This window comes from Falco punctatus (genome assembly GCF_963210335.1).
Source record: "Falco punctatus genome assembly, chromosome: 2".
NCBI classification, from domain to species: Eukaryota; Metazoa; Chordata; class Aves; order Falconiformes; family Falconidae; genus Falco; species Falco punctatus.
The window spans coordinates 21,550,181-21,577,151 of record NC_137581.1 but is presented as its reverse complement, the minus strand read 5'-3'; the positions used below and the strand labels follow the sequence as shown (position 1 = coordinate 21,577,151).

Here is a 26,971-nt window from a genome sequence, read left to right as displayed (position 1 = left end):
TAGCTGCTCCACCACCTTCCTAGGGATTGAGGTGAGAGTGACCAGCCTGTAGTTCCCTGGTTCTCCTCCTTGTCCTTCTTGAGGATAGGAATGACATTTGCTTTTTTCCAGTGTTTTGGCACTTCTCCCAGAGTGATCCCAATCTTATCAAAGATTACTGAGATTTGCCTTGCAGTGCCCTCTGCCAGCTCCCTCAGCCCTCACGGGTGCCTTCTGTCAGGGCCTGTGGGCTTATGTTATGTCCAGTTTGCTTAAGTATTCCCTGATCTGATCCTCTGCCATCAAGGGTGTGTCTTCCTTGCTTCAGGTTATCTCCCTGGCCACTTTTGTATTCTGAATTTCAGTTTTATACTCTGTGTTTCTTTCATACTACTTTAAACTGAAATTTTAAAACACACTCAAGGTCATAAAAATAACCGGAATTCATCAGCATATCCTTGCCTGTGCATATTGTGATGTTCATTTGTAGACAGTGCAAAACTTAAACAAGCATGCTTGAATGACTCCCTGGGAAATGAAATTGAGGTGACTCCAGTGTTTTGACAAGTTAATAATTTGATTGTTTGGGATTATTTGAGTTTAAATTATAGAACACACATGATGGAAAAGCTTATTATATCTTCATACTGAATTGTTCTGTATTTATTACAAAATCTGAGAATTTAAGGAGAAAAGTAAGAACAGTTGCTTGTTCTTTAATTGGTTTGGGTTCAGTCAGCTTGTGACTCCTTTTGCTGCATTTTGTCCTTTTCATTATGGATGTTGCATAATACTTGATTTCTCTTTTGTTGGTTTTCATCAGTTGCAAAACTGTGCTCTCGTAGCAGATGAGCAAATAGATTCCTGATTAAAGACAGATTCCACCAAACTTAAAAGCTTGTTGATTTTATTCTTCTTCAGTGTAACAGTCCAGATTCTGTACTCACTAGTGCCGTATTTCAGAAACCTGAAGTTCCTTAGGCTGTTATTTCAGGCATTTTTAATATATATATAAAAAGAGAAAAGCGCTTTGTACAAGTCTGGCTTTTGGATGCATGTATGTAGCCTCACTTTTGAAGTGCTTCCATATCTCATTGTGAAGTTAGCCATATTCATTGACTGGTAACTTATAGCTTCACAAGCTTCATTTATACAGTTTCTTTGTTACATTTTCTTTTCAGAAGCTATCTATTGTCTGTCTTTTGTGTTTGGATATGACCCTAACTTTTCATCTTTCTCCCGCGTGATTCCCTAGATGTACTGATTAGGGAAGGTAAAGGATCTGACCTGCCATCCAGTGGAGTTACTGACAAGATTCCTGTTTGGACTAGTCTTTAATTAGAAAACATAATACACTTGTTTTGTTTGGATCTGATTCTCTTGGCATTTGTTTCCATTAAAAAAACAAAAAAACCCCAACCAAAACCACCAAACACAAAGGCTTTATGAAACCTTTTTTAACATTTTCTGAAAGTGACCACTTTTATCTTACCCCTTTGACAATCTACAAAATTCAGAAATAGTCACACATATGGATAGCAGGAGCAATTAAAAAATGAGTAAACAGTGCTTTGTCCAAGAGGCTTGCTTGCTTGTTTTTTGTTTTTTGTTTTTTTTTTTCTTTAGAGAGGAAGTTTGAGAAGAACTTGATTCCTCTGTCACTTTGGGTCAGCCACATGGCTCTTGCAGACCCTCTCATCCCAGGACTACATGGCATTAGGGATTCCAAATTCCTTTAAAGATACGTAACCTAGGTGTCCCTTCCAGGTCCAGTTGTGTGCTGATTGCAGGTCTGAACAAGATTCAGGTGTGGACCATCCCTCCCTCTCTCCCTTGGCACTCCCTGACTGGAGAGAAACCCAGGTGCATAGCCAGAAAGTGAATTGCAGTGTGAAAAGTACTGGGTTGGATGAGCTGGGAACTGAGAGCATGGAACAAATCCTGGAGTGCTCTTCTCCTGCAGTTTTGATGCAGTCATATGGCCCTTTGGGTCTCTCAGGAAGTCCTTGTGCAACATGTGAAATTGTGTTTTTGATTTGTTAATGCTGTGTTATATTGCAGACAGTCATACTGTACCGTGTGCATACATGGTAATCAAACCAACCGAATGTGTAAACACACACGCATTTGCTGCAATGCAGTTTGAAACGTTGTTTTTCTGTGCCTCGAATTGTACTTTGTGGAATAATCATGATTTGAAGAGGCTGTGAAAATCTTCAGATAATGATTGTGTGTCTCTTTGAAAGTATAAGAAATCTGCATAAATCCTAAAAGGTGATGTGAATGGCAACATATGTTAAGTCAAGCTACATGGACCCAAAATAATTAGTGTTCTGAAGGGGCAGAGGCCAAATTTTGCCACAGGCTTTATTCTTCTCCCAATTTTCAGTGATTGTAGGTTATAGCTAACCATCTCTCAAAAGGGTGTGGTTAACCACAGTGCTGTAATGTGAAAGAAAACTTCAAAGCAGAGAAGATAAGCTATGCAGTTGCCTTAGGCTTGGGAGAGACTGAGCTGAAATAGGAGTTGGGCTGAACATATAAAATACACTCCTAGATTTTAAAACTGCAACAACCATCAGACCTTGTGGACATCTTACTAAATCATTTAGACTGAAGTGCTGAGTACTTACAATATATCAAAGCTGATCTTGCTTTGATATATTTTAATGGAGTTTAAAGGGAGACATAACAATTCTTAACACATCAATACAGAGTAAGAGGTTAAAACACGGAAATACCATCAGTGTCTGCTTCTTTTGGAGTTGTCTGCTCTCAAATCTGTAGTTATTTATTTCATAAGGGCATGATCATTTTACTACAGTAGGAATTCTTCAGCAGTGACCTCCGTTACTCTTCTTCCTTCCCTTGCAAAAGCAAATTCTGCGAGTGTTCGTTTGCGATGTCAGTGATGGGAAAATAACAATGCAATAGACCACTAATGCAAGAAACCTGAAATCTATTTGTATTATCAAAAGCTGGAACTACTGGGTTGGAGGTCATTTGACACCACTATTGCCAAAATGATTTTGAATTCTCCTACGCATTTAAAAGATTCGATGTGGAGTCTAAATGAATGTAATTTGTAACAAGTTTTGAGTGAGATTTGGTAAGACTGCGTTCAGCTGCACTAAAGTATATTCAAGTGTACTGTACTTCCTTAAGTTTCTTTTATTCATTTTGTAATATCCAGGGTTGGAATGTTTTTGTTACGATTTGCCATTTTTATGTAAGAGGGAAATTAGATCTACTTGAAGATAATCCCAGCATCAGTCTCTGCTCTTCCCCCTAATCATTATACTGGTAGCTTTTCTTCTTTTGCAGTGTATTGATAATCATAGTTCTAAGAATTGTCCACAGCAGAATAAATTCTAGTGTGCCAAAAGAATTAGCTAAATGACATCTGGGATGGCTTTTTTTTATAAAGTCAGTATTTGAAGGGAGTTTTTGTATTTTGGGGCTTGGGGAGTAGTGGTTATGCCTGTTATGGCCATCTTTATATTCTCTGTAAGGCAGCATTACAGTCATCTCTCCATATTGATATCTGATAGAAAAGGGCATATTTGCTACAGAAAAAAATGGTTCTTTTATAGAGCCACATCTTAAAAATTGGAAGGGAGGAATAATTTCACCAACTTGAGATTCTGAGCTAATCATCCAGGTTTTCTTTCTGAGATACAAGAAAAAGTAGGTTCTTCATAGATACAATTTGTCTCTTCATAAAGTAGATCTCTGAAAAAGGTCATATGAGTGACACCCATGAGGGTCTTCCTACAGTTCAGTCTCTAGAAATAGAGGCAGGCAGTTCAGCTGTAAAATCTGAGGCAAAATGAAGCCAAAAAAAGGCAAAATGAATTGCGCTGTTGGGTTGGGATGGGATGGCTCCAACTGAGTTTAGGATGAAGCTCCGGTAGTCACGCATGACAGTACATGTTCCAGTGGGCTGCCATCCCTGTCACCCTCTGAAGACTTCTCTGCACTTCTGAGAAAACTACAGGGAAATACTACGAGTTTAAACTGGAAATTTTCCAAGCCTCTTGGGGAGAAAATATGCATGTCCCCCGGGCAGCCCACTCAGGAACCTAGAGAGGGAGTTTGTAAGAGGCCACGGCTCTCTGGGGAGGTTGGATTAGTAGCTAGTATCTGGACACATCTGTTTCTCAGCACAGCATACAGCAAGCTATTTTTCATTCTATATTGAAATTCTATATTTTTGAATATTCTATATTTTCATTCAAGCTATAGTTCATTCTGTGAACTAGAAGTAATTCTGTAGCGATTTTACTAACATTAGAGTTACCAAGTATTTGGAAATAGTAATTCCATTCTCTTTCATTTTGAAAACAGCTTGATGCAAACTTCATTTAACTGCATTTCAGTCAACCTCTATATAGTAAGAGATTTGCTTTCCTTTTAGTACCAAGTATTAATCTACTGGGTCATGGCAGTTTGTGTTGACACATGCAACATGTTTAAATCAGATCAAAATGGGATTCTGTGAGGTCTTAGCAAGAAAATTCTTTTTGGTTGCCCGCACAAAATTACATTGAGCTGGTCTGTTTCCTGGTGGGTTTTGAATCATTGTGTTGTAGTAAAAGATTCCAGTCTTCTAGCAGCGTGCAATTATAATTTCCACTGAAAGCAAATATTATTGAGGATGTGAAAGAATATAAAATTATGTTCGGTAGGTACACTGATCAGAAAGGGTAGAACAAGGTTATATTTACATTGGCAGTTGTCAGAAAGAACAGAACACTTCAAAGAAGTACAAAGATTAAATTTTACATTATTTGGCAGCTGTGCTTTGGGGTTTTTTTTCTGGTACAAGTAATGCAGTAAATTTCCATATATAATCTTGAAAATGTTGCTAACAGTGAAAAGACCAACATTAATGCAATATTAAGTACAAAGAAGCATCTGAAAATAATTTACAGGAAATATTCTCGTGCTTTCTGAATACTGGGATTCTGAGGAGGAAGGTGTGAGATTTTTAGCTGCTCTGTTTATAGGATTACCTGACAAAGTACTTGAGTGTGATTCTTCATTATGCGCATTTCCTTGCCTGTTGTTCTCTAGCCATACACTACAACTAGCAGATGCAATAATTAAAATTCTTAATAAAAGATAAGTCCTGGTGCTGTAAAAAAGCAAAATCAAAACTGCAGTGCACTGAAAATGCCTTTGTGAGGGTATGTTTCATGCCTCATGAAAAAAATCAGCAGTATTTGTACTTTAAATACTAACTTAAAATGCTTTTAATGTGTGTAACACTTTGAGAAAAGATGTTGTTTCTTCTGGCTCTGTCAGACTTGAGACTCAGTAGATAAGGATTTAGATATCCGCTCAATCACTGATTTATTCCAGTCATTTGGAAATGACTGAGTCTATGCTTACATGGCTGTAAAATTGATATAATTCCCTACTGAAGGAAGATTGCAGTGATAAAAATCAGTCTTGAAACCTTTCAATTCTATGATAACATGTAACAGGTAGCTTGAAGAAATTAAATAATCCCTAGACACTATAATTGCATTTATTTCTTGATGAAGAAACATGAGAGCCATTTCTGTCCAATTGTGACATTGAAAGTTACTTATCAGTAAGTAGTATTATTGACAAAGCTTTCAAGGTCATAATATTCTTGCTAAGAGTCTGTTGTCTTGCTTTTGTAGGTATGCTTCAGAAATCGCCTTCAGTTGAAGATTTTGTGGATGCCCTTGTTTCAGACTTAGACCAGGACTTCGAAACATTTATTATGGACTCATAAAAATGTTCAACAGAGCTGAGTTCTCATATGGAAGAATGCATATGTCTTTGTAATTGCAGATAAAATGCATTTTTGCTTCATGGTGAACACTTGTAACAAGTTTGAATATTCATGATGGTAGAACAGTAATAAATAATTTCATTGGATCGCCTGGTTTCATTTCTGGAGATGATGGCTTTCCGTTGCATAGGAACTTAAGCATGGAATTTGAGAGAACAAATCCTCTAGCATGTATTGTTAGAAAATTTGGTCTTGTTGGAACAGTTGATTCAATAGGGATTGAACTTTTCTTCAGGGTGACTGGAGTGGCATGAATGGTCTTTTGATATGCACATTGGATTCAGTATTAGGACATACCTGTTGAGCGTCATGACCCAGAACTGTTTGCATGGGTCTTTCTCCCGTGCTCATGGATATTCTTTACACTTGTTTAACCCTGTTCCTTGTGGGAGCTCTGCACTGGGGAAGAGCAAACTGTGTTTGCAGTGGAGGGGAAATTGGAAAGAAAGATGAAGGGGAAAACTAGGAAAAGTATTTGAGATAGGGAACAAAAAGATGGGAGAAGAAAACCTGTGTTCTTACAGGTATGCGGTGGAAAATGTTAGGGTGTGGAGGAAAGAGATACCTTGCAACACAAAAAGAGAGAGACAAACGAGTAAAATACGTAGCCCAGAAATGTTTCCTAGTAGAGGATAACATGGAAGGTAGCCATGGGTTTTTTTTGTAGCTGCAATGATCCGATGGGTATATGTGTGGCTGTGTTTGTAAATAAAAATAGTATCTTGTTATACGAAGCTGTTGAGCAAGCGGTCTTCAGGTGTGGAACAGAATAGCAGACTTCAAAGCTAAATACAAAAGATGGACCGTTCATTGTATCAGGTCCATCAAAAGGTTGGGAGAAGGAACAAAATTCACAAGGTCCATAAAACTGGACTTGCTATTCAATTAGTAGTTTTTAAAATATCCAACAGAGTTAGAATTTTAGTTCCTAAGCTTGTTGTTTGCAGATCTGCTGAGCTTTGGTGTTCAGGGGTCGGCAGTTTTTTTCTGAGGAGTATTCTCGCATTAACTGGGTCCTTTTGTCTTTCTGTCTGTTATCTGGGAGTTTATTTTATTGGGTAGTGGTGGTTTAGGTTTTGCCCGTGTTACCTGAAGGGCTTTACTGGATGAAGTCTGACGTCTTTGAGTGTATATGGATTTGCAAAAGGCATTTTGATGATTCCATTGCAGAGAACAATTACTATGGAAGTATGTTGGCAACGTTGCTGCATGGGTATGGCCTGAATCTGGTCCCTGTGTGGTTGTTCACATGGAATTTCCTTTTTGAAGATGAGTGGACAAGTGTTGGGGAATATTTTAAAGCATAGGAAGGCAGGTTATGGACACACACACAAACACACAAAATTGTTCAAAACAAAGATGTTTTTCTAGAATAGGCTGGAAGAGTTATAAGTTGCACACTATATGTGATGAACAAAGAAAGCGTTATCTGTGGGGTTTTCATAATTTACTTCAAAAGAAATGGTATTTGAGTGCCTATTAAAAATAAAAAAGGAATTAATTTTTCTTTAGAAATGGCCTTGTCTTTTGGAGGTCCTCTGTAGATTGTTGCAAAAGGTATCGCAGTGTCCTGTTCAGTGGAAATGCAGTGAGAGAAGCAAGAGAGGAAGAGAACCAAGGCTGAGAGATGAGGGCAAACAGCTGGGAGAGAAGCAAGTGAAGAATAGCGATAAAAAAGCTCAACCAGAAACAGTGGATGTTTGGGAAGGGATAAGTAAGAGTGAGAGCTGATTGGGTGATTTGCCTCTGTTTTTTAGCTGAATTTCTGCTGTTGGGTATTGTTTCATATTTTACCCTATTTTTTCACTTTGTTTTTGCATGTTGGGAATTTGTCTTGTATGAAAAGCACTGCTATTCTATTAGAACTGTGTTTAGACATCTTTTTAGATGTGAAATGTTGTGATTAAACAGTAGCAGGCATATTTTCAGACGTGTGCCACAAGGCTTCTGTGTTACATGGCTGACTGACTACATTCTGTATCTGCAGTTGGTCCCTATGAGGAAGGAATGAATGGATTCGCTTAACGAACTAGGTGGTATTTTGCTGTAAGTTATGTGATTAAAAAACGTAACTTGTTTAGTTTTTGTTGCTTTTAGGTGTGAGTAAAAACACATTGTGAAGATAGGAAGTTCTCTGAAGGATACAGTAGCTCATGAATGTAAATTTAACAGCCCCTTATAGAGTATGTAATGGCAGTTGTAATGGGAACTCAAGGGTGTTGCTAAGGGAGCCTTGTATTGTTTGTTGCCTGGGTTTTGTACTGGAGCAAACTACCAATAATGTTTGTCTGGAGTTGGCACATGTTGAAAGATTCATTGTGACAAAAAAAACCAGCAAAAGGAAATCCTAGTGCTGACATGGTCCTGGGAGCGCTACGGTAAAGAAAATAAAGCATCCTAATTGGTGGAATAAGCAGAGAATTTAAGGTTAAGAGATTGCCCTTAGATTTTAATTTAAAAGAAATTCAAGTTATGTTGGTTCTGGAGCGTAGATACTTTATCAAAATATATGTAGTAGTCACACTGGTTTATGCCCATGATTGCTATTTACTTCCTTAATTCACTGTCTTATTAGATCCTTCTGTAGACAACAGTCTTTTCACGTTTGTATCAGAGGCACATCAAACAACATCTTCCTAATACTGAAATCGGATATAAACAAAGAAAGGAAGAAAATCTTGAGTTTTGCCAGAGCACAGTGGACTGTACCTTACTGTCGCAGATTCATAGCTCTTCTAGGACATTTGACAAAGATGGTAGAAAAATAAACGTAACACGGAATGACAGCTTCAGTTTTTTTGTGAAGAAACTCTGTTGACTCCACTAATTTTTGTTTTATGAAACAGCCTTTGAGGATTGAACAGTAGACGTGGTTAAGCCTCTTGAGAACGTATTATATCACCACTGTGATGCTTACTACAGAAAGGGAAATACTATTCTAGATTTTTTTTTTCCCTCCTTTTTCGGTAGTCTCTAAAAACGCTTCCAGCTGTTCAAATGTCTGATGCTTTTTCCTTTCTTTTTTTCTTTTTGAGAGACTTTTATTTTCCAGCAAATATGTGTACTTTCAGTAATGCGAGCCTCTCTTGTGACCAGCAGTGTAACTCTTCGTAAATGTAAAACCCACTGTAATCCTTTTCCAGGATTCCGTATTTTCCCACTGGGGCTGCTGAACCAGCTATCCAAAAGTTGGTTTTATAATACTGTAACTCAGCATCATGCTTTTAATATGAAATTGTTCTATGTTTTAGATTTTAGCTGCTATAGAAAATAAGTAGTGAACATCTTCAGAAGAGATTATACCCTTATGCAATCCTGGAGTAATAACACATAATTATGACACATCAGAAAAACACACGTGGATTAGTTTTGATAGTCTGAGGTGACAGCTCTGCTTTTTTTTCATGTTTGATGTAATTATTCTTCTGATTCACTTAAGATAGACTGAAATATTGCTTAATAATTGCTTTCTGGTGACATAAATGCAGCTGGTGCTGCATGGAGTTCTCTAAATGCCTTACCAACAAAGGTAACAGGAGCAGAGGGCAGTAGTGAAGTGAAGAAGGCAGGGAAGAGAAGGGAAATAGGACAAGGAAGAATTGAATATAGATTAGAAACCAGGCATGAAAAAGGGTTGATACAGAAGCAAAATGACCTCTGAATTAAAAACTTGGCGAGAGTAAAAGAGCATTTTCTTTCCAAAGCGGTCAGTCTAAAATGGAAGTTACAGCACTGTCAGTAACAGAAGAGGCAGGGGTGTTAAAAAACAGTTCTGCTTTGTCGTCAGTGGAAAGCCAGATGCAAGAATTCGTATCGTATGTTGATAAAATACTTACCTTTCTAGAGATGTTAAATATGTACAGTGCATCAAACTATAAATCAGTATGCAAAGAATTAAAAATTAGTATATATCAAAGTAATAGAGCTTGGTATCATAGAAGACACTAAGATGGAAAAGAGGATAGGTCATTGTAACAGCGATATTGATGGCTCAGAAAATACGTGTTTCAGTTTATCAGAAGATATTTTTATCTCAATTGTGATACAGAAGCAGAAATTTGAAAGGTTGAATGCTCTTCTGAAAACAAGTGTTTAACAAGAGCTGGTAGAGGAAAGTTGAAATTAGACAAATTTGCCCCTAATTTTTGGTTTATTTCTTTGGCAGCAGGGACAACTGAGCACTGGAACACGCGTGAAGGACAGTGCTGGGGTTGACTGATCAGCACTAGAAATGTACATCAGAACTGGACTATTTTCTCAAAAATATGCCCTAGTTCAGGTTAATTCAGGGAAGCCCTGTAGCCTCAGTTACGCTAGGGGACAGCCGTCTTTCCTGCTCTTATGAGCTATGAATGAAGAGAGTGTCTTTAGAAGGAGGTTTTGCCATGAGGGCATCAAGTCCACGCTTGGTGGGTGACTGTCCCGCTGATGACTTCAAAGCTAGGGAGGAGTTCATGAGTGCAGAAGTGGAAAAGCGGTGTGAGCCAAAGCATCTCCTCTGCTTGCTGTTAAGTGGGTTAAATGGCTGTGCATCTGCCATTTCAGATTGCTTCTGGGCAAAGTATTGCAGGTTTTCTGTTCCCAGAGCCAGGGATTTATTTACATGGTGTTGGGAACGAGTTCAAGTGAGTGCTTTACTCTGGCAGGTTTGCAGTATACCGAAAGAAGAGCATTGCATTAAAATTAAAAGACTTAAAGAACTTGAGGATTGAAAATACACAATTGTAGAAAGCAAGCACATGGATTTCCCTGGGAGAAGGACAGTGGGAGAACAGCTAGTGTGCTCGGGGAGGAGAGGGCAGGAGATAAGAGATAAGGAAGAATAAATCAGCACCAGCAGGACTGCCTGTCGGCCCTTCTGATCTTCCCTGGGCTGAGATTTGTTTATCTTTTAAGTCCACTGCGGCTGCTCTTCAGCAGATGGCTCTTTAAACGGAGTGCCACGGCACGCTGGAGCTGCGCGGTTGTAGGAAATAGTTACAGCTTGTTGTTCAGAGGAAGTATCCGCTAGATCTGTTAGAGACAAATACTTAAACCAGAAGGAAAGTGCCGATAAAGATCTGACAGGATGACTAGCCCGTGCTCTGCTGGTGGGTAGATGTGAAAACACGGAGGAAAGGGAGTGGGATACCTCTTGCCCAGTAAGGCTCTAAGGCAACTTGCAGATGGCTAAAACTTGCCATTTTGTCTGCCTTCGCGCTTGATGAGAGGATGGGATGAACGAGCTCTTGCATACGCATTTTGTTGCTCCAGTAACTAGAGGGAGAGCATAGATGGCTGGAATAGAAGTGTCAGGAATCTTGTTTTAATTTCAGAACACCTCAAAGCACCAAACATACTTTTTTTTTTTTTTTTTTAATTATGTTACCATCTTTTTCAGTTGCCAAATGCCACCATCATTTGCTTTTACTGCCTGTCATATATGGTTAAGTTTATATGTTAATGACATTGTCGTGTAGTTCAATATTAAAATAGCTGCAGAAGATGCTTTTAATTAATCTTCAGGACATCTTGGGTTTTATGAAGTGGCTTTTGGCAGTTGTCTCTCCAACTCCTTACAGCTCCCTCACTTTACTCCTCAGACACTTCCAAATGCCTCCCTTCTCCCTCTGCTCTTACAGCTGCAGTGGGGCATGACCCAAGGGGCTGGTTTGGGCTGCAACTCTGACCTGATGGTTGTGATCATGTCAGAGGAAGAGCAAAATGGTGGCACGGTAGGTTCTTCCCACCCTGCCCACAGCTGCTACTGGCACGTGCCCATGTAGCCTGAAGCGTTCCTCGTGCCTGAACAGCATTGCTCACCTGCCTTCCCCGTGCTGTGGGAGATGAGTCTCGGGAGAGCCGGGTTTTGGGGGAATGCCCCGAACGTGACGCGCTGAGAAGGCGAAGCATTGCCAAGCCGGGACAGGTCGGGATGGATGAGCCCCTGTAGGTTGCACGCCATGGGACAGCAGCCGTACCTCATGAGTAACGGCGGTTTATCAAGTAGGTGTTTGAATAGCGCCTTGTCCCTTAAATGCAGTCAGAAGCCTGTGTTTGGCTGATGTTTGCAGCCCTTAATACAAGGGCTGGGCGAGCTCATCGAGCTCCTCTAGCACACCCGCAACAGGTTAGCAGGGCAGTTGTTACAGTCGGCTTATTAATGCTGCCCCTCAGAAGCAGTCACGAGGGCTCGGGCATGGCCTACTTCCAGCGTCCAAAATACGTATGAAAGAAAAAACGTTTACAAAGTCAGAAGGGCTTGCTGGTGTCACTTAGCGCATGCTCCCACCAACTCACTCTTCTTCCTCATGGAGGTGGAATCCAGTTAACACACTTTGCGGCCTTCTGTACAGAGCCAAATCCTCATCTAGAATACATTTGCGTAGCTCAAATGAAGTTATTAAAGACCTACGTTATTTGTGCCTGTTGAGCATTCCCCCCCAGGTCATTTGACAGGCAGCCCAGCACCTTCCCGGTAGCGGAGCCCCGGTGGCTGCGCGGGGGCAGCTTCTCGACGTCCTGTGAAGAAATGAGGGTCTTCAGCTTTGAACGGCTGATAATGCTGGCGTTCGGAAGCGATCACATTTCTTTATGTGGCTTTTAGAAAAGAAAAAGGCAGCAAAACTGCCTTGAATGTCTTGGCTTACAATGATTCTCTTGACATACAGATGTGCTCGGTTGTCTACACTATAGTTCCAAGGAGAATACAGTTGTAACAAAAGTCATTTTATAAGAGAGCCCTGGGGGAGTACAAGAGATACAGCAACTTTTATAACATACTAAAACTTCTATAAAACTAATTATATGTGTTATCAAAATGATTCATGCTAGCCATGGTGAATCCCATTCATCACAAATGAGAGTTGAAATTACAGTTCGCCGTCTCTTAACGTTTGCGCAGATAGCACATGCTGCCGTGACGAGGTGGAAAAAGGAATCCCCTAAGAACTGGAGAAGTCGTTGCATGCTGCGAGAGAGAGGCGGTGAGCTCTGTAACCCAACTCAGCTCTTGGAGACCAGGTGAGTTCTGATCAGACCTGATTCCTCACCATCCTGACAAACTTTCTTCTTTTTTCCCCTGTAATTTTAATTTGTTGTCTTGCCCTGACACCTGCCCAACAAATGTGTCCTTCATGAGTTGAGAAGCGCCATGTGTCTGTAGGTATAGCTCTTGCTGAAACTGTTGAACATGGAAGGCCTTTTCTAAAACAGTGCTGAATTGCTGGTAGTGTTTTCCCTAAATAGGGCTTTAGATAACTTGTTCTACTTAATCAGATTAGTTATCTTTGATTCAATCTGGTGTTTAAGCCAAATTCCCGTGACAAGGTGGTTTTAGTAGCTTGTTCAGTTTGTAATCTCTGTTTTCCAAGAAAATCTTTTCTTTTTTTCTTTCTTTGGTTTCTGATGATCTCAAGTGTATGTGAAAACCCGATGTAGGCTGGGTGACTACAGGGAAATAGCTAATTTGACATCCAATTTCTTTCTTCGTGAGCTATGCTGTTCCCCATGGCTTTCCCTTGGTCTGTCAGAAGTACCCGTTTAGCTGGTCGGAAGCCCGTGCCTCGCTGGCTTTATTTTGGTGATGATGCTTCTTCCCTGCTTCGTGGTGGTTTCTCATCCCATCTTGCATCTTGAGCTTTATCTGTTTCATTTGGCAAAAACGACATTTCACCAACTGAAAAGGACAGCAAGAGCTGAACACTGTTGATAACCCATTCCCTACGTGTCAGGACCCTTTGTGCATGCAAACTGAAAACACTCAAAACCCCAGTCACCGCACCCTATCTAATGGGTCACTTTGGTGTAACCCGTTCAGAAGTGCAGGACTTGTTCAAGTAAACCAGAGTCTTGTGCTTTTCTCTTACTTATTTGTTATTCACCTCAGTTTTTACACTGGAGAAGTGAGGCTGTGCGCTTTGTATCAGCATCAGGGCCGTGGCAGGTGACATCCTGAGCTCACATTATCCTTGGCCGGAGGCCCCTTTGGTGCTCTAGCTGTGGGTAGAAGATCCGTCGGGGCTCTCAGTCAACCTAGGGACACACACGTGTATGCTTTATTAGCTCTGGTCCTCTGAGAAAGTGTTTAAGGGCCAAAGCTAGTATGGGGCTTTTGTGATTTCCTGAGAGGCTTTTGTTAAAGCGCGAGCTCCCCGGGTTATCTTCCTCATCGAGGCCTGGAACCACAGTTGCAGTATGTACGTGGAAATGGGAGACATACAAAGTTGGAGCTGGTGGTTTGGCTGACATCCCAGAATTTTATTTTATCTCCCCCTAAATGTTGGGGCAAATGATGGGGTGAGTGAAAAGTTTTGGATTTGTGTATATTGGAGACGAGTCCTCATTGTGCCAAATCACCTGAGCCAGCGTTGGGCCCTTCTTTTGGTGCTGCTGCTGCTGCTCACCACCCCGCGCCGACCTGAAACCTGTATTTTATGAATCTTTTAGGTTAGATTTGAATGTGGGGGTTTTTGTTTTCTTTCAGAACCCATTCAAAGAAGGCACACCCTGGTTGCAGGAAATCCCCCAGATAAATTAACCCCATTTATGCTGACTTACCCTGCAGAGGAATCCTATTGAATTCAGGCTGCTGTTCTCCAGCCCTGCCATCCTGTCAGCGAGGCTAATGCTGGGAGGGACAGACCCGGTCTCTGCTGGCAACTGATTTTCCCACCTTTTATTTGCTTTTTTCCACCTATACCATAAATACTGCACCCTCCTGTGCATTGCTATTTGTACAAATACTAACAGAAAGGTAGGCAAGACTCTGGTAGGGCCAACATGCATGTGTCTGAAACCTCTGTCTTTATTAGTATTGCTCTACTGCTGTAAATGCTATTTTAAAAAAAAAAAAAACAACAAAACAACAACAAAAAAACCCACCCACAAACAAGCAATGTACAGAGTGTAAAAAAAAAATAAAATTAACTGGTAATCTGCTTTCCAGAAATGCTGGGGGCATTCAGTTCAGAAATACTGCAGAAAAGCAGGAGGTTGATGTCTTCTGTGTTGTAGATTTCCACTTGAAAATGTTTGGATTTTAACAGTGAGGATCTAGTATTGATATTTGATTGTGAGGATATTACAGGTGCCGTTATATGACTACTATTTGATTTGTACTAAGGTCTGTACTTGATGGAGCGAGATACAGTACCATTTTTATTTTACATTCTTGTCTCTCTTGCTCCCTTCTTCTTGCTCCCTTCTTCTTGCTCAGCATGTGCATGTGGCAAATGTGTGTTAAATTTTCACTTCATTGGGTGTATGATTCCATTGTCTTTGTATGTGTATAGAAGCACTGGCAGCCAAAAAATGTGAGGATGAGTGGAATTCACTTGAATTATTTCTATCTGGGTAATGCAAAAGGTACTGTAATACCAGTATTTGGGCTTCTGTAAAATGTGAGGTTTTCTTACAATTCAATTTTTAATAACTACTTTTGTAAAAATGATAGATCAATTTTCTTTTCCTTTTTTTCCCTCTGAAATTTATCCTAATTCCTTGTTGGCACTTAACATTTTTTGCAGATTTCCTACTGCAGCCGAAGCCCACGTGAAGCTACAGAAAGGGAAACTCGGCAGCATTACAGTGACCGAGCTGTTCCCTATCTACCTGCTGCAGGGCTAGGCAATCGGCTACACCTGCAGGTGGCCTGTTTACATGAGCAGAAATTTCCAAGTCCCAGCAATGGACCAGATGAAGGTTTCCTGCAAGCCAGACTGGCCCCACAGGCTGTGCGGATGCCAGCACAGCTGCCCCGAGCAGTGCCCTGCAACCTCTTTGGAGCTGCTGCATCTCGCCTGCTGCATCACTGTTGTGGTTTAACCCTGGCCAGCAATGAGGTGCCACAGCATCCCTCTTGCAGTCATTCCTGGCCTCGGGAGCTCCCAGCTCACTCTGGAGAACTGCTGGAGAATGGGGATAACTGAGCCACAGGATTTTAACTCACTCGAGGTTTCTTGTTCACAGAGAGTCATTTATTTGAGCATGCACCTCGAGAGAAGTCCCTTCTTACCTTCTGTTAAGTGCTCAGGAGAGCTGCTGATGCCTAAGTCACTTCTGCAGGTGGGACTTTGAAAACACTGCCCGAGGTGATAAGCTCGATTACGCCTTTGGAAGTCAAAGTATATCGCCATTTGCTCCTTGGGACAGAACCATTGTAGATACAGCTGCTATCACACCCTTATTATTTTAGCTGCTCCCATAGCGTCTTCCTGTGACTTGTTGACAGTCCCACGAGATTCATGAATTCAAAACTTGTCTTGATATTTGCTTGCCCTTCCCACGCTTTGCCTGGCTGTTGTATACACGTGAATCTCCTAAATATAGAAGAGAATGCAGAGGATAAGGAGTTGCAGACACGCTTTGTGGATGCACGCTGGGTGAGCAGCTCAGCTGGCTGCAGCACACCGCAAGCATGCTGTGGTTCACATTAGACCATCCCAGAACGGACTGGGAATAGGACACGTCCCATCTATTGGACAGTGCACACAGCAAATGAGTACAGATGTGTCTAGTAGGAGTATTTCTGTAGTGGCAACGTACTCAGGCGATGAAATGAGGTGGCTTATCCAAGTTGCTCCTTCCTGAATTCCCAAGAAGCCAGCATTTTGCTGCAGACCTACATTGTTTGTCCAAGGGCTGGCTGTGCCAGCACGCTGCCAGCAGACTGCTGGCGCTTGCCAGTGGGATTGAGAAGATGTGGTTTCAGCTGCAGAGGCAGCCGACAAATTACTGTCTGCAGATAAATCTCTAAGCAATTGAAATGTGAATAAACCAGCTTGTAGTGGAAGGAGGCACTAGATCCAGTGGTGAACACTGTTTGGAAAAGAGTGGGTGTTAATATGCTCAGAGGTCATTTGGGGCAGTTAGTCCCGTGACATCCTTTGGCAGGGCACGTGGCAGCCAACCTGGTATTTTCTTACTGTTCAGGAGCACCGGGGGTGTTTGACAGCAGCTGTGGCCTCCACATCTCGCTCCCTTTCAGGGTCATCATCAGTGGGCTTGCTGAAAAGCCATCCCTCCTGTAGGGACTGGAAGGTGTTCGTAAGAAGCTGAGTATTGGCAGCATGGGGTGTGTGTGAAGATGTCAATAACTGGTGGCTTTTCTAGGAGAGGGCTGTACCTGGCATATTGGCTTGGCTCCTGCATGATGGAGGCTAGACCTGGTCTCACTGGTGAGCGGCACAGCCGTGGCGTTAACGCCCAAGTGCGTTTACATCTTCCACGGCTTCTCCTGTTGGCCTGAGTCTGGTCTGCCTCTTCTCAGCCTCCCAAAACCCACAGGTAGGTTCCGTGGGGAGGATGTGTGGTGTGGGACCCCCTGATCTCCTGTGTCGTGACCCACAGACCATCAGTGTGGGCACAGATGCTTTTGGTGGTCACTTTGCTTGCCTACCTAAGTGACAGAAACCCCGGGAGCAAAATGGTGAAAGTCAGGTTGGGGAAGCTGCTGGGGAGCCGGAGGGAAAGTGGCTGGAGCAGCACTGTGCTGAAAGCCCTGGGTATGGTGGGGTGAGGGAGCAGAGCTGAAACACACGGATGTTTTGGGAGCAAATGGGCTAAATTAGGGTAAGGGGTTGGCTTTGCAGATGCCAGGCGCAAGAAGTTTCAAGCTGGTGTGGCAGGGAGGGAGGCTGTGAGTTGGTGTAAGGACAGAAAAGGGGAGAAGGGTGCATGAAATGCTTGTGTCACGACATGGCCTTGAAATGAAAGCTAGAAAAGGGGGGGACAAGTGCTGGAAACAAAGCTAAGTACTGAAGGCAGGAGATTTGCGGGAGCTCCCAGAATTAGTAAGGACTTTGGGAGTTTACCCTGGCAGGAGGAAATGCGAGCTACAGTCCTATGCCACCACTCCCGGTTGCTGGCAGGTCTCTATCTTACGTTTTAATGTTGCGTGCAAAACCTTCTATACAGGACAGTGTTCAACAAAATGTGTACTTTTCCCAGATAGCTTCTTTTATTCTGGATAAAGCACAGTTCGGGTGGCTCAAGGGCCAAGGAACAACTGTCCAGGGTGAGGTAAGATCCATTTAGGAAAGTCTCCATCCCAGCTTTTTCTTTGAACGTGCCATATCACAGCTTCATTACCTTCAAGGTAAATCCAAAAATGCTTCTGTGAAACCCATGCAAAGTGCATGTGCATCTTTAATTCATATGGCATTGGCTGACTGTCGGAAAACTGAGTTAATTCAGTAACAGGAGTGTGTCTTTGGTTTTTTTTCCTAGTCTCTGCGTATGTTCTTGAGCTGGTCAGAGGTATAGAGAAGGCATTCAAACATTTCTAGTAGAAGAGATGATAAATGAAAATGGTGTACAAATTTATTATGCCAAATACAAATATATCTGGTTAGTGCAAAAAAGCACAGAGAAAATGGTGCAAGAGTCCAAAAGTGAGCATCCTTCTTCACAGTAACTACAACATACCAAATGATAAATGTTGTTGGCTTGCTCAGCTGGAAGTTTACAGTGTTTAAATTATAATTGCAGGTCTCAACTGTTCGCTACAGATGGATATAATGGGATCCACCAGCAAAGGAGTAGGTAGTTAAAGGTCCATTACAGTGAGCTGGTCCCAGTGGAGACGTAGTGGTCGTGACAGACGCACTTGCTGCAGGCAGGCGCTCAATGCGCTCGCTCAGCTGCCCTTCTGAATTCAGGGATCATGAAGTGTGTTCTTATGAGTCGGTTTGGACTAAAATGTGTATGGCACAGCTGTGTTCATTCAAAAATAAGTGTTCTAGGCTTAAAGGATAAGGAGGGAATTAAATCTTGCTCAGGCCAGCCAAGAAAATGTTGAGAACTTTTATTTTGACTGGAAACATAGATCACTTGCATACCTGAGTCAGATGTACTTAAAAACTGCTTTCAGAAGCATTTTTACAGAGGGAGCCTGCTCTCACTGTCCCCATATGTTCCTAGCTGGCATGATGCACATTTTACTCTTTTCTAGGATCCATTTACCTTCTTGAGCTGATCTTTGGGCATTTTTGTATGTTCTGCACTGCATCTTGTCCTCTTCTCCCCTTTGGAGTTACTGACATACTTGTTTCACCTTCCCATGGCTTCCACCCCTTGGTGCTGTGCTGAGTTGGCTGCCACCAGCTCCCTGCGTGCACCAGCCAAGTTTTCCCTGCTCTCCACTCTGTTGGGAATCCCCACTCCTTGTTCAGGTCTGCCTGAGACTTCGCTTTTGCTTAGAGTGGAACAGTATCATTGGTGTAGCATGCTGGTTTCAAGGGACTAAGCCCCCTCCCCAGTATCTGCGTTTCTGCATCACTGTGGCCCTTGGGGGGGCTATGCTAGCAGCCTCCCAAAAGCAGAGCAGCGTCTGCTGCTCCAAGCTGCCTCAGGTGCTTGAAGCCACCGGGCTGAGCCATGGTGCAACTCCCAGTGGGCTAATTCAGCCTACGAACAAATACCGTAGAGCTGCACGGGGAAAAGGAGATCAGGTTTGTGACAGTGGAAAGCAGGTGCCCAGCCCTGCTAGAGGCTTCACGGTCCCCCCCGCACGCTGACAGGTGCTGTGCCACCAGCGGGGCTGTGGCAACATGGGGGGTGCCTGCTGCCTGTGCTGCTGCCCACGTCTGTCTGCAGCTCCCGTCAACTGTGGCATGAATCAGTGAGGGGCTGTGTTTTTCTCTAAAGAATGAAATTAAAAATACAAGCTCCCACCTCCACCAGTGGATGTACCTGGCGTGCTTTACACACTGCACCTTGCGAGGTCTGCGACGTACCCAGCAAGGTCATCGGCACCGGTGTTGCTGGCAAGGGACAAGCACGGAGCAGAGGTGCGTGATTTCCAACCAGACGTGCTATGCTGAAGGTTGCTTCTTGCAGGGCACTTGTTTTGCTGCTGAAGCCAGGTGTGCGATGACACAGAAGTGCATGCAGCCTTTGCTTCGTGTGCAGCGATGCCCACACAAACCCACAGCAGACGTGCCTGTGCGGGTAGGGGTCAGGCGGTGTTTGGCACTCTGACCTGAATGCAGGAAAACAGTGACGAGGGGACTCAAGCACCTGGATCTGCAGATAGCACCCAGGGCGCATGCGGCACTCTGTGGGGCTGCAGAATATTCCTTTCTGAGCAAAGGAAGGTGAGGGAGGGGGTGGCACAGTTTAATTTCCTGGTTCAGCATAGTTTCCTTGGCAGATGTGCTCCTCCTCAGCCTTTGATGGTCCCTTGGTTAGAAAAGTGTCCGCTGTCCTGCCAGTTGGTGCTCCCTGTGCTCACAAATACTAAAAAGGGGAGGGAAGATGACAGGTCTCTAGTGGAGTCCCAGGACCGGTTCTAGCAAAAGCTAGAAGATCAGGTTCTGACCTGCTGCTGTTCCAGCCCTCACAGGACAGGCATGCTCTCCAGCACGGACCGCTTGCTGCAGCGAGGCATTGCCAACCTTTTTGTTCTGTAGCTCTGCTGAAAGAAAACAGATGGCAGATGAGCCTCAGGTGTTGCACTAAATTCAGGGGTGAGGCTGAGCTCATGTAGTTTGTGCATCCCTCTGGGTTCCTGAAATTTAAAATCATTCCTGTTACCCAAATTTTTACACTTGCCTATCCTTTACTCATCACCTTGAATTTGGCCCACTCCATCTAAAGGAGAAAATGGGATTTACAAGGGCAGTCCTGGTTCCATACAGCAGCATTCCCTCTTGGGTCTCTTCCTGGTGCGCTCTTCACCACCTCCCCGGCAGGGACTTCTTTAGCCTGTGTTGAACTCAGGGCTCTGCACAGAGCTGTCTCGGCCAGCGGGAGCGTGTCAGTGCCCACTTTGTGGATCTCACAGAAAGATGATGAGTCCTCAGCTGGGATCCCCCCGCAAAAGCTGTTACAAAAAAATCCCCATCCAGAACAATACTGCAAAAGCTTGCAGCACGGTGGTGGCGGCAACGTTTTCAGCTGTTTCTGTATCTGTGTTTTCACATACTGCAAATTGATGGATTAATGGCAGCCAGGAATATATCCGTCAGCTGCTGGAAGTCCATGAGCAGTGCTAAGAAAAGGGTCACTCATTGAAATGAGTTTGCAGTTTCCCACTCCATCACCTAATAAAGAGCCAGAGCCGAACACACCAAGCGTAAATGCTCCTTTATGGCCAGATTTCATGGTACAACAGTACATGGTAATGTAGTGTCTGTTCCCTGTGTAAAATCCACTCACCCACCGGAAGGCTTTGAGCAAACATTAATAAAATGCTTCACAAAAGAAAAGGGGGGCGCAGATGTCAGTATAATGCAATATTGCCTCTGCTGCAGGAACGGGCGGAGGAGCTGCTGTGCGCAATGGCCATGGCATCGCTTTTGCATTCAGCTGGACACAGGTGAGGAGCATCACACTGCCAAGGGGCTGCATCAGCCAGAGCCCAGCCCTGATGAGCAGCTGTAGAGGCTCTTGAAAGCCCCTTGTAGGGCCCTATGACTTTCTTCCATACACAAATGTAAAAATTGTAACAGCAGAATATATTTGTCAAAAATCTCTTGTTTACGGCTGACCTGTTAGCTAGCAATAGCTGGTGAGATTCAAGAGGTGAGGATCTGAGGCGGGTGTGGTGGTGCCATCAGCCTGCCTGCGGGCAGGGGGTGGGGGGTACCGCTGCCTGGGCAGCCCGTCTTGGTGCCCACAGGGACCACTACCTGTTTCAGCCCAAATTAGATGGGGCTCTTCATTCCACGACAGAAGTGGAATCACAACACTCGTTGATTTGCCTGGACAGAAGAGCCCAAAATATGTTTGATTGACCTTTTTTCTTTCTCCAAAATAAAACTTCTTCTACCTGCTCCTCACCCAAATGTCATGTTGAACAAAATAAAACTTTTTGGTTTGGAATATAGGTATATATAAACAATGAAGACATCTGTTGAGGAAAATATATCATGTGGGATCCATCACCCCAAGAGAGGCAAGGCTGCTGCAGCTCCATTTTCTTTCTGTTCCATCTTGCTGTTTTAAAATTGTAAAGTGTCTTAAAACCTTAGTGTTAAAGTAATTTCTTGAACTAAATAGAAATTAATAACTTATATGTGATTTGGGCTAATTTATAGTTAGCGGTTCTAAGCAGGAGACACAACCCGATGGTGGTGGCCTTTCTGCAGGAACCCCTCTGCTCTCCTGCTGGCGTTCCCCACCGCCCCGAGGCGCCTGCTGCGGCTCCGCTTGCAGGTCAGCCCAGCCTGCTCCGGCTCACCGCTTCAGGAAATCAAGTCGAACACCAGGTCAGGAGTGTTGAAAGTAAATCTGATATGAATGATTATTTATTTCACTAGAATATTTTGTGGTGAGATTACCTCAGGGAAGAGCAAATGACTGTTCCAGACAAAAGAGGAAAGCAGGTTTCTGTTTCCAGTCTAAACCACCATTAATTCCCAACTGTCCTGCCTGTAATCTTTTCAATAGATAATTTTTTTTTTTCAGCGCTGAAAGGGTAAGTCCCATTATCAGCGAGTTTTACATACTGTTGTGGATAGCTCTGTCTCACTTGCTGTTGTGACCAGTTCCTTGTCTCTGCTTCTCATGGAGGGTTCTGGCAGAAAAATCTGATCAGGGCACGTGCTTAACCAGCACTCAGCCATTATCTTACATCTTAGAAGCAGCTGTCCACAGGTAGGAATCCAACCAAATAAATTCCTGGGTAGGCTGGCTTTGAATTTGCTGCCTTCCTGAAAGTAAGCTTTACCCAGTGTCACACGGGCCAGCATTTGCACGCTGTGCTTGGGTGCCTTTGTTTCCCTCTCTTTTGTTTCCTTTGCTTGTATATGAGGATGGAGCAAAGCCTCAGAGATGCTCGCATACGCTGTGTTGCGTTTTCCAGGTTCATGAAATGAAATCCACAATTCTGCTTTCACGTGGTGATGGGGGAGCAGACCAGCTAGTAGAGGCAAGAGAATGGGAAACGCAAGCATGGAGGAAAGAAGGTAAAGAAATACCCCCAAACTGCAGCAGTGATAAATAAGGCAGAACGCTAGGGAAGGGCCATAGGATAGGAGGAGAGGGGGTAAGAGGTGGAGACATTTCTTTCCTGATCGGAAAGAGCCTTTAGCGCCTGTGACGTGTTGCTCTTTCTGATGCTGGGTAGGGGACGGGGAGGGCAAACGCTTCTGTGTCAAGAATGAGGGGTAAGTGGTGTGTGTCTGCTTCACAAATCAAACTTTTATGAAGACTAAGAAGATAAAATGCCTGGCATGCTTGAGGGGCAGGGCGATTGCAAAGATCAGAAGAGTTTTCCTTCCTACTTGTCTTCCTCTGCAGCCCCAGGTTATTCAGCTAAGCTTTTAATATACAAATGGGGATTTTGCTGAATGACTCCTCATTGCAATTCTTTATACAGTTGGTTTTTTTTCTTCTGTCTCTGGCTTTTTTTTTTGTTTTGTTTGTTTATTTTGTTTGAACTCCCCATAAGCTGTGATTCAATAACGGATTTTTACAGAGTGGGTTGCTGGTGTGGGTTGGGGTTGCTGTGGTCAAAGAGGTGTTTTGATTTTTTCTGGCCTGCTTCCTGGGATGGGGGATGGGGCAGCGGAGAGAGACACCAGTAACAGCAAGAATCAGCATCTGATTCTTGGGCCGTCTGCTGGGTGGCATTAGGGTAACTGCATTTCTTTTCCATGAGAAAATGAAATTGGAGTCTTATTATGGGCAGCTTGTGAGTAATGCAACTTCAGCAACATTTGGATTTGAAAAAAGGTGGTTTTTTTCAAAAAGATGAGGTATTTGGGGAAGGAAAGGAGATTGTCAGGCATTAAAACCCTCTGGCTCTTGCGGCACGAAGTATAACAAGGCCAAACTGAAAGGCAACTTCTGCTTCCTAACATCAGGTAGGAATTGCAGGAGCATCCTCAGAGCTGCAGCAGCTGTAGGTATTTAACTAGATGTCAAGCCTGCAAGCAAACATAAGAAAGCAGATCCAAGAAGGCCTTGAGTCCAAAACCTGTAGTTATTTTTGGTCTGCCCCCCACAACAGATGATATTAATTTGGTTTTACTTACAGCTTTCAGCTACTGCAGTTACAACACTGATACGTCTGCAGAAGGTGCAATATTGCATCTTTGGGGATTTCTAGGCTTCCAAACACATTTACAGCTCATCTCTGCACAGCTGGGAGACTTGCGGAGGGAAGTCAGCTGTAACAGGCTGTAGTGTGTGCTGGATGTACCAGTGCTGCGCCCTGCGCTCCTCTTGCTTCTGCAGGTGTTGCTGCTTCCCCCAGTGCCCCCAGTCCACTGACTGGAGAAAGGCAATAAAAAGACTTCTCTAGGAAAAGAGAGCATCTGGCTGTAAATGCAACAAGACCTCCTCCATGACATTCAGTGTATTAGGAAACATCATCTGGCAGACAGATACTTTCAGGAATCCCTGTTGCAGCACTTGCCAACACCTTGAGTAAACTCCAGTGCTATCTATTTGTTGTTGAAAGCCACAGGAGATGTAATTTATGGCATTCTTGAGCTCTTCCCTGTAGATCCCATAGCCTGTTTTAACTAATGAGAGAGAGGGCCGAACCCATGGGGCTTGCTTCTTTTAACCAATCATTAAAATAGGTATTTTATAATTTAACGGATTTAGAGTTTCTTCTGCCTATATCCATCTGTCCTGCTAGTTAAAAACCAGTGTGCAAAAATAACTTTGTGGTAATTCTTGCCCATACAAATGGATTAGTCGTCCTTGAGTAACCAACAAATCCTCCAAAGGTTAAAATATATTTAAAGATACAAGTTAAGTTGAGGTTTTCTATTTATTGAGGGTTTAACATGGAGGGAAGCTGCACAAACCCTCCTGGAGAAAATAGTCTTATGTGAGGTTTCACAGCTTTTTGTCACAGTGTGAAATTTTCTTCAAGCAAGGAATTTTTTTCTATTTGTAGCCTCAAAATACCAAAAAAATGTGATTATTTTTGACAAGATGTACTGCAAGTGTTATTTGGTGGAATATTCTGAGTCTGTTTAGGTATCTCAGTCAGAAAGATACTCTCGCTCTTGCACAGGTGTGGTGTCCCCTTACCTTTTATTGTTGAACATCCTTAGGAATGAAGTTTGCTGAAGCTGTGCTAAAGGCACACAGTCTAACGATATAAAACGGCATCAGGTTGGTCAACAGCTTTTTTTTTTTCCTCTTGGAACAGAGTGAACCAAATGGCCAAAAATGATACTTGCTGTTGAATTTCCTCAGGTTAAAATCAGCTACCATATGTAGCAGGAATCTACATAAATATACAAGAAAGCACATTTACAATGTATGAACAAAACTGGTGCAGTAAACGCTGTTATTCTGCTGATTCCAAAGCTTCCTCGTTTTGCTTTGGCCATGTGCAGAGTTTATGCGAGTTTAAGTCAACATGAAGTTAGAGAAGTAAGGTGGCGGTGGCTGCTCTTTGTCTTTTAAAATATGATTACTTTGCAACGTCATGGGCAGGTTTGCTCTTTTTGGTGTACCAAGAGCTAGATGTCCTTTTCTTATTACTCGGATTTTCAAAACAAATAACCTCTCCTGCTCCTGTTTTGTTCAATATCGTTCTCTTAAACATCCACTGTATGGAAGCGCGCACACGCGCATGCACAGAGCATCCCCGTTAAAAGCATCCTGCTGAGATCCCCACCAGCTGCAAAGCGTTAGAGCTGCCGCTGCGCTCTCAGCTCCTCTGGTGGGGCCAGCCAGGGCCTTCAGATGCTACCGACCCTGGCGGAGAAATTGCATTCACTCAGTGAATGTTCCAGTATGTTGCTATTGGAAAGCAAGAAATCACAGCTCTAAAAATGCTGGAAGGGAGCCAGAGTACCAGCTGTAGGTCCTAAATGCTTTGTTTTGTTGTTCATGGTAATCTTTTTGTCCTAAGGCTTCCATATTGACCTATGAAATGTCTAGGGCACTTGAAATTCTGGACTGAAAGGCATTTAACCCCCCCTGTCCCCGTGTCTGTCCCCGCCCCCCCCCCCCCCCCCCCCCCCCCCCCCCAAGACAGAGCCTTTACTATTTTTTTAAAGAGTTCTTAGTTCATTTTGTAACCTCTGCCCCAGGCAGAGTAAGTGCTGGTATAGTGTGAAGGTCTCATCTGAACTGGTCCATAGTGTTCTGCAATTTCCTTATGTTTAAGAACGTAGGAATAAAATTACTAAGTGGCCTGAACAATGCCTTGCCTCAGATCACATGCAAGATGATCAGTTCTTTTAAATTTTGTTATTATTTTGTTCTGCTGTAGAATATATTTTCACGTACGTATATATACCTTCTGTATCTATATATGTTTCTCATTACATTCCAATGAACTGCCTGATACAGATCCTGGGCAAATCAAAGTGATTTCTTGAATTCCATGGGTTTAATTTTTTCCAAGCTCTAAAATCATTGTTCTCCCTTAAACTTAATTTTTAGATTGAACTGATTGATTACAGACTAGAATTTGGTATACTATCTCCTATACTTAGGAGAATTTTTGCATGCTGAACAGAGTGTGAATTGTCCATCCTCCAACTGACACTGGGACCTGGGCAGAAGAAATGGAAAACTCCACGAACACTGAGGCTCAGAGAAAGCACTTTCTAAAAGCTGCCTCCTTTTTTTGTGTGCTTTTCCACCAGTGCTTTAGAAAAATGTCATTTATAACCTTTTGAACAAGCCAAATCTCCCTTTGTCAGGTCAATGAGGAAAAAAAAAATAATTAAATCCAACTGTGATAAGGAAGGATTTAGAAAATCCAGCGATGGGAAAGAAACCAGTCTGACTCAGCTGACCCTGCTGTTGAAGCTGTGGCACTTGCTAGAAGCCTTAGCGTGCCCTCCATCAGCCACTCGCTCTGTCAGTACGTTATTAGAAAACATTTCCTCTAATCCCATCATTCTGTGCTGTTGTGGAAACCAGCAGGCTCACCAGCAAATCCACCCACTATTATTTTTATCCTATTGAAAGCTCTACTTTTATCAGACATAATCGAAACGGCTCATGTGCAATATGAAGAGCAAGTGGGTTTTACCATCACTCATGCCAAAACTAAATACGGATTAAATTGCACCCTGCCAGCACAAAGTGTGCATTGTGTGGCTTTGCTCTGCGGTACCCAACCTCAGCTCGCCCCGTGCCTGATAAACACTACGCGCTCCCTTCAATACTCCCTTTTTAAAAGGGCAAAACAAAGCAGCAGTGTCTGCCCTGGAATGTGCTGCAGGTAGCAGTCTGAACCTCCATCGCCAAACTTGGCCA

At 43.1% G+C, this 26,971-nt stretch overlaps 1 protein-coding gene across 1 annotated transcript in view; it reads left to right on the top strand.

The window, feature by feature from the left end:
* The window catches only part of MIPEP (mitochondrial intermediate peptidase), an 81,059-nt gene extending 75,167 nt beyond the window's left edge, over window positions 1-5,892 (top strand). Inside the window, exon 19 of the mRNA XM_080376364.1 lies at window positions 5,652-5,892. Coding sequence (XP_080232490.1) covers window positions 5,652-5,746 — 95 coding nt within the window. The 3' untranslated portion in view covers window positions 5,747-5,892. The remainder of the gene's footprint in view (window positions 1-5,651) is intronic.
* Window positions 5,893-26,971: the final 21,079 nt, after the last annotated feature.